Source organism: Sinocyclocheilus rhinocerous, unplaced genomic scaffold, assembly GCF_001515625.1.
Source record: "Sinocyclocheilus rhinocerous isolate Xijiao unplaced genomic scaffold, SAMN03320098_v1.1 scaffold62, whole genome shotgun sequence".
Taxonomy (NCBI): Eukaryota; Metazoa; Chordata; class Actinopteri; order Cypriniformes; family Cyprinidae; genus Sinocyclocheilus; species Sinocyclocheilus rhinocerous.
This window is the reverse complement of record NW_015656585.1, coordinates 3,373,351-3,381,933: the sequence shown is the minus strand read 5'-3', so window position 1 is coordinate 3,381,933 and position 8,583 is coordinate 3,373,351. Positions and strand designations below refer to the sequence as shown.

The 8,583-nt window shown below is 34.5% G+C and overlaps 1 protein-coding gene across 1 annotated transcript in view; it reads left to right on the top strand.

Annotated features, from left to right (window-relative positions):
- The window catches only part of rasa1a (RAS p21 protein activator (GTPase activating protein) 1a), a 50,064-nt gene that overhangs the window by 23,611 nt on the left and 17,870 nt on the right, over positions 1-8,583 (top strand). Inside the window, exons 2-7 of the mRNA XM_016527831.1 lie at positions 2,048-2,200; positions 4,215-4,350; positions 4,520-4,590; positions 6,822-6,939; positions 7,048-7,079; positions 7,424-7,476. Of these exons, the coding sequence (XP_016383317.1) occupies positions 2,048-2,200; positions 4,215-4,350; positions 4,520-4,590; positions 6,822-6,939; positions 7,048-7,079; positions 7,424-7,476 (563 nt within the window). The remainder of the gene's footprint in view (positions 1-2,047; positions 2,201-4,214; positions 4,351-4,519; positions 4,591-6,821; positions 6,940-7,047; positions 7,080-7,423; positions 7,477-8,583) is intronic.

The following is an 8,583-nucleotide window of genomic DNA, read 5'->3' as shown; positions in this document are numbered from 1 at the left end:
ACATTTTTTTCTATTGCTTTTTGTTTTAAAAAAGGTTATAAAAAATTTCAATAATTATCGATACCGAACGATATGAAACATTATATCGTTGATAAATTTTTTAGCTATATTGCCCAGCCCTTTTTAATATTAACCTTTTTCACCCTTAAAGGCACACTATGTAATTTGTTGCCGCTAAAGGGAGCGTATTCAAAAGAAACAAAGGCGTAGTTAGATGACGTCGTGACTGAGTGTGGAATCATGGGAGTTGTCGTCTTCATCTAAATCTTTATTAAATGCAATCCTGCGGTTCATAAAGAACTTTGTTTTCCTACCTCCAGGAGTGCCATCTATTATTGCCCTGTTTATCTAAAAGTGCTCTTTCCCTTTAAACCTAGCCAAAAAGCCATGTGTTGACTGTGAAACACAGTAGACTTTTATAATATGCATTTATGGTGTAATTACTACATTTTCGTGTCAATCCATGTTTATATTTACTGTAAACAATGCGCTTTACTTTAATTCAGCGCTTGCAGCGCAGCAATAGACTCGGTGCGGAAACTATCTCTGCACTGCTGCAGACGCACTGCTCCTGGAACGCACTGCCGGAAGCGCGAGCGCTGAATGGTTAAACACTGGCAAGAATTAAAAAGTAATGCAATTTATAAACTTTAGTGACGATGTGACACTGCTTCGATTGTGCAAGTGACAATTCCTCTGTCAACTGTGCACCGTGTAGCAGCTCGCTTATGGACAGGCGCGATGTAGTGATTTGAAGCCATTTGCGTATTTTGAGAGAGTGCGCGCGCGAGCGGTGATTCACTTACGCTGTTTGTGAAATTACGTCTCACACAAGGTTTTCAAACTACTTTATAAGTTATTTAATGAAGAAATACGAGTACCTCACCTTCAGCATCATAATTATTTCACCCGCGCCGGACAGAGACTGAGACTGTGCCGCTGCATGTTGTGCCAAACCTCTCACGGCAGCGTCATCAGCTTGAGATCGGCCTTTTTAGAGACCGCCGATCAAACATCCCAAAGCGATTATCGGCCGATAGTGATCGGTAGCCGATAAATCGGGAGCACCCCTAGTGTATGACGTCATTGGCAGGCGACACTATGGACATGGTCCGTGTCACTACTTAAAATTGCTTATTTCTCTGGATTTAAACATTCTTCGAAACATTTGGGATAATGTAAGTACACAAGTCAGCAAAATATATAAAACTGACTGTTCTAGTGGTTTTTGGATATTTTAATAAAAAAATCTTACATATTGTGCCTTTAACGCTCACATGCCAGTGATCTTTCATTCGTGTGCAAGTGGTGACACTACTGTTTTCTGCTTTACGTTTACATAGTTATAATGGAGCTTCAGTGGGTTTATGTGGATTCTCAATCTGTTAAGTCACAATGGTTAATCGGATTTTTGTAGCTTTATAGATGTCAGTTCTTTTTTTACTATCTGTCTTGAGTTGACCCCCTGTTGCAAAACAATCAGACGAGTGTTTTTTTATTTTTTTCCTTTTTCTACAGGGATCTAAAATCACTGAAAAATTAACAAGTGTTAGAAAAGCTGCTGTTTAATTTAGAGAGCCCCATGTTTTTGATGACTGAGGCTCTGCAGTAAAAGCTTTTTAAATTTTCTCGCTGTGCTGAGGCACCTTTTTTAGAGCAAGATTTCACTTTGGCTATTTCCGCATGAGTTTTTGTGGAGAGAAATATTGCAGCGGGGAGCCCTGTCATATCTCTGAGTGAGATGGCAGCTTACATTCTTTTTTCTAAAAATCAAATGCAATCTCTGCAAGCCTCTTTTTACAGAGTTACAGCATTTTCAGCAAAGCTTTTTCACAAAATCGGGAAAGTGATTTGGTATAAAATGTACTAAATATAGGATTGATTATGTCAGCATGCCAAAAAGATCCTTTCAAAAAACCTGCTTCAGCATTTTCCAACATTCAGGGCTGCATTAAATCAATGCTGATGGACCAAATTAATAGAGGAAGACACTAAAATCTGATTTACTGCTGACTAACTTCCGTCATCTGTGCTTGCTTTCTTTCAGATGGTACCATGGAATGTTGGACAGAACCATTGCAGAAGAGCGATTGCGTCAGGCTAGGACACCGGGCAGCTACCTCATCAGGGAAAGCGACCGCCGGCCTGGCTCCTTCGTACTGTCCTTTCTCAGCGTGACCAATGTGGTCAATCACTTCAGGTGAGCTGTGCTTTTTGAATCATAATGTTTCACTGAAGCTCACAGATCCCCAATACTGTAAATTCATATTTCTTTCTATAGGCCAGAATATTTTAGAGACTAATGCTACAGTTGCACTGTGAGTCTTAATGCATCTTTTGACCATATCTGATTTATTGTCCCGCCTGTTTCGTTCACTTTACAACTTTTCACAGCTACCGAACTTCCTTGAAAACAATAGCTAGCATTCAGATGCAATATATGCTTTTTCTTGTTCTTGTTTGGAAAAATTAACATGAATGATTCTTGTTTACTGATTGATTGTGGTTGGTTTGAACGGCAAATTTCTTTTATTTAACACTCATAAATGTAATTTACATCTTCAAATTTTTGCTCTTTGGAAAACTAATGAATATGATATTTCAAGTCCAGTCCAATAAAAGGTCATGAATGTCAAGTGGCATTCGATGACATTTTCAAATTATATATGTGCTAATATGGGCTGTTATAAGGGCTAAATACATGCTTTTTAAATATTTTTTTTATGGTATAATGGTATTTTTAATGGTATTATTTATTTGATCCAAACTACAGTAAAGACAGTAAATCTACCATTTGAAAGAACTGCTTTCTATTTTAATATGTTTTATTTTTCCTGTCATGCTATAGCTTCATTACTCCAGCTTTCAGTGTCACGTGATCCTTTCGAAATCATGCTTATTATTACTGATCAGGAAACATTGATTGAAATGTAATTATGAAATGGAAACTAGAAATGTGAATTATTTGAAATTATTTAAAATGGAAATATTTATTAAGATGTTTATTAATAATAAAATTATTAATACATTTGTTAACATTTATTAATTAACATTATTGTCTTTACTGTAAGATTTTTCATTGCACATGTACAATGCAAGATAGGAAACATATCAACATCATAAGCCACACCACACTGACATAAAGCAAGATATGAAATTTAATGGATTTATGAACAAAGATATAAATTAAGACAGCACTGAAATAGTATTTATGGTTGACATTATTTGTCATTTAGTTAAAACCTGGAAGAGGGAATATATCTGTTACATGGTTCTTTTTACCTTAATGTTAAAAAGTTTGGGTTTGATAAGATTTTTTGAAAAGTCTTCAAAGCTGCATTTATTTAATAAGAAATAAATACAGTAAAAACAATAATACTGTGGAAAAAATATTACAATTTAAAATAACCTTTCTATATATATATATTTCCTCTCGCTCTCTCTGTCTATAATGTCTTTTTTTTTTTGATGGCAAAGATGAATTTTCCAGCCATTATTCCAGTCTTCAGTGTTACATGATGCTTCAAAAATCATTCTGATATGCTGGTTTGTTGCTCAAAAATTGTCTTTATTGTCTCTTTTATTCATTTAATACATCCTTGCTGAATAAATGTATTAATTTCTTACAAAAAATCTTGATGCCCCAAACTTTTAAACAGTAGTGTATGTTTAAACATTAAGCAGACACTTGAATTTAAACGAATTACAAATGAGGAACATTGCAAGCAAATAATCATAAGAGCCAACAATTTTTGCAGTGCTCAATATCAAGTTTCAAGTATAAGCTAGATAAGTACAGAAGCTAGAGCAGAAGTAAAATATAGATCACATTTAAACACTGTATACTCGAGGCATTTATAGCAAAGGTTACATTTCAAGCCATTTTTCCATCAATAATGAACAAACTTGTGTAGGTCAATGACTGATTTATAAAGAAAAATGCGGTAAGTCTTTCAGTAATATATTCATTTCATTCTCCGTGGCAAATGCTTCTAGAGTGTCGCATTGTCTTGTTGCAGTTGAATAAACATTCACAACTTGAGTTTTACAGCCACACTACAAATGCTTTTGTGCTCGTGTTGTATTTTTATATGGAAAGACTCACTGAAGTAGGCCTAAATACTTTATTGCAGTAAATGTAAGTCTAATTCATTTGGGCATTGTAATTTTAATTCAGAAAGGCAAAACAATTTCTGCTTTGTGTGCGTGTTCAGGATCATTGCGATGTGTGGCGATTACTACATCGGTGGACGACGCTTCTCGTCCCTGTCAGACCTCATTGGTTACTACAGCTATGTGTCTTGCCTACTGAAAGGTGAAAAACTGTCGTCTCCAGTGGCTCCCCCAGAGGTACGATGAGATCTTCTGACATTACGAATGACATTACGAATGCTATATCTGAGGTTGTGCATCCAGAAGCAGGATTGTGTTTTGTTGATTTTGCAGTGCTGATCATCACAGTGGTAATATGTGTCATGATCCCTTGTGGTGTTGCTATAACCTTTCATTCTCCTTCCAGCCAGTAGAGGACAGGCGACGAGTGAGGGCCATACTTCCATACACCAAAGTGCCAGAAACTGATGAGATCAGGTAAAAAAAACTTTCTTAAACCTCATCCAGTATCACATTTCAGGATCCAGACTGTGTTCTGCATGTTTGAGGGAGTGAAATTGAATGTAAACGTTTGAAATAGGGCTGCACGATCAATCGATTTAATCATTATCTTGATTTCTGCTTCTGATTAATTGCACGCAAGTGTCTGCAGTAGGCCCTTTGGCTATTTATCCTGAGAAAACTTCTGTTATCATGCACTGGCTTTCATGCTTGGGGTTGTGAGATGTGAAGAGTTTAAATCCTTCAATCAGAGCTTTTCTCTTAAATGAATACATTTACTGCCTGCTATTTTACTTAATGTTCCCAACCTGGCATTCATGTGTGAATTGAGTGATCTCTATTGTGATTTTCTGTTCAAATGAAATAATCATACAGCTAGTTTTTTTTTTTCCTTCATGAGGCAACTTGTGCTATTTGCTGCTACTAAATCTGTGAGCAAACTGTCTCAGCGACGAACTGTAATAAATCCAAATGTAAATCTCAACTATGTTGTTTCCGATTGTGGTTGCTGAATAAATTATTACGCAATCTCTGTGCTACCATGCAAAGTTTTTTTTGGGTCACAATTTATTTTAAGGTCCAATTCTCGCCATTAACAAACCAGTAACTATGACTTTTGCCTGAATACACTACTAATTTGCTGCTTATTAATAGTAAGGTAGTTGTTAAGTTTAGGTGTTGGGTAGAATTAGAGATATTGAATGTGGTCATGCAGAATATGTGCTTTATAAGGAATAATTAACAGCCAATATGTTAATAATAGGCATGCTAATAAGCAACTAGTTAATAATGAGAATTGGTCCCTGTACTAAAGTGTTACCCTTTTGTTATTTTATTAGAAAAAACATTAACGCTATCTGTAATTATTGGAATTAATATTAAGAATTTCACTGTTTTAGCTTTTTTTTTTGTTGTATTTTTTTGTATTTTTTTTTTTTACAAGTTTTCATAGTGTAGAGAGTGTCTTAATGTTTATGATCGATATAATAAATCAAGAAATTAGATAGGGTAAAATAAACCCTGCATATGAGTTGATGCTCTCTTTATTTGTGCGGACATAATTCTGATAAAATGCAAAAATTAATTTCTCAAATGAGAACGATACTGAATAATTATATAATTATAATTTTTTACCAAAATTGTCATTATCAGTTTAACCATTATCGTGCAGTCCTAATTCAAACTAATTCTGGCTTTAAATTCAGTATTACCACTCAATCCATTTCATGCTGAACTCATTGCACCTACTCAAGTATTCATGTGTGTAGTATGAATATAATTTGGACATTCTACATCCACAATATTGACATTATAATGTGACCTACAATGTCAGTCGTGTTGCTGTTTCCCCACCATTTATGAATAAGACAGCTTTCCTGTGGCCTCATGCAATATTAAAGTGTCCTTATGACTATAGAATGTTGGGAGAAAGCAGTAGGTCATCCAGTTATTATTGCCTACAATTTAAGGATGTTACTGTGTAGAAGGGAAGCTGGCATATTTGGATGCAGGACAAGTTTTTGAGCTCCTGTAATGAGCTGCTGATAGTAGTCAGGTGTGTTAAATAGAGAAGACACTCAAAATGTGACGGACCAGGATTGAGATGATTCACCTGAGTAGCTGGTTGGAATGATCTTCCTCTGTGGTATTCAGTGGCTCTTACAGGAAGTTACAAAAAGTAACAGTGCAGGAAAGCAATTTAGATTGCAAATGAAGCTGGGAAATCCTGTGAAATAGACTAATTCCCTTCCTAAATTTTAACATTTTTAAGCTGCCTTATGATAATATATATATATATATATATATACACCTTGCTACGTGTACTGCGTTAGGCTAACCGAGACTTGTCATTTGCACTTATATATTGTTGCTCTTTTGTTAGTTTTGACTGCTTTTATTGTCCTCATTTGTAAGTCGCTTTGGATAAAAATATAATAAAGTGTTACCACTTACAGGGACCATCTAGTACCTTCATTAATGAACATTTCACGTGTATAGTTACTTTTACATTCAAAATGCAACAGCTGATTGTCAAAAAAAACAAAATCTGAAAAATAACAGGATAGGATAACTTTTTATAATCTTTATAATCTAAAATTATTTCCCATCATTTTTTAAAACTTACTCTATTACATTTGTGTTGTCATTTCATTCCATAGTTTATTTTTCTCTTTTATATAATTGTATACTTTATTGTCTTTCTCAAGTTTTCTCAAAGGAGACATTTTTATCGTTCACAATGAACTGGATGATGGTTGGATGTGGGTTACCAATGTTCGGACAGAAGAACAGGGCCTTATCGTGGATGATCTTGTGGAGGAGGTGGTATGTGTCTTTGAGCTTCTGTCCTTTGAAAGCGCCTTACAAAATATTTCAGTAAACATCCTTTGGATTTGCACATTAATTGAAAGATTGATTTGAATGTATTTTCAGGGACGAGAAGAGGATCCCCATGAGGGAAAAATGTAAGTATATATAGTATAAGACAGTATATCTTTTAGTTTTGCATGCATATCTCTTCTGCCCCGTTAGTTTTAGTTAGTTCATTGTTCCATAGCAGAAGAAACATCTGTCAGAATCAGGGAGAAATGCTGCACTTATGTGTATGAATATGAGTGTTTGAGCCGCAGGCTGTTGATCTGATCAGAGAGCAGCTTTGATAGAGGTGGGTTGATCCCTTGTGCTGTGACCGTAGTAGGCTGCTCTGACTCAGACTTGACTCACAGGGCCTGGGGTGCTGCCCTCTCTGCCCTGCTTACTTATGTCTCATTTCCTGTTTCCTCTTGTTTTTCTTTTTCTATCTTCATAGCTGGTACCACAGGAAGATCAGCAAACAGGAGGCATACAACCTGCTTATGACAGGTACATGAGTGTGACAATCCACTGGCTATTACATGTTTGTGTAATGAACATAATAAAAAACCTTGACTATGATATCAGGTGATGTGCTACAACCACAGCAATACATTTTACAAACACATTTTGACATCATTAATGTAATAGTTCTCTTCTAATTGAAAATAATGATTATTTATGAATGCCTGTTTCCACAATGGAATAAAAAAAATGCATAAAGAAAAATTTTAAAAAGATAATTGTGACTTTTTATTTTACTTTAAAACTTTTTTTTAAATTGTATTTACTTCTCACAATTCAGATTTTTTTCCCCCTCACAATTCTGAGTTCACATCACTTTTTTTTTGTTTCCAGCACTGAAAAAGGGAATTGTGATTTTTATTTCACAATTCTGATTTTATTTCATGCAACTGCAAATTTAAATGAGTTTATTCCTCAATGTAAACTCAATGTAAACTCAAAGTTGTACAATATAAACTGTTGTGAGAAAATTGTGAGAAAAAAGTCTGAATTATAAGAGAAATTTGCAATTACCTTTTTAAATTCTGTTTTATTATGTGGTAGAGACAGGCTTCTATAATTATTTATCAATATTAAATGTATTAAAAAAAAAAAAACTGTGTCAGTTGATATTGGATATTTAATAGTACATGCTTATTTCCCCTATATTTAGATGACCTTTGCCATCATCTAACACTCACTCAAAGTTAATCTTTAATTATAATTAAAGTTAATCTTTATTAATCTTTAGCAAATGTCAAAGTGACTATCCATTCATCATACATTAGTCTTTTATCTGTTATTAGCCAAAATAATTATCTGTCTATCAGTGTATTTACTCCCTCATGTCATAGATTTGTGGGAGGAACAGACTAAATAATGGCTTAATTCTCATTTTGACTTAACTACTTCTTTAAATCATAAAAGTGTGCATGTATTAAGCACTTTTGGTTTATGAAGGCATTAAAGGCTTCATTATATGGCATTATATGCATTATTTGTCATTTTTGGCTGCACAAACTTTGAATTCTTTTTTTTTTTTTTTTGCAAACCTAAGATGGGAAGTTCATTAAAGATAACTGGATTATAATAGAGTACAACAGAAGCTGTCAT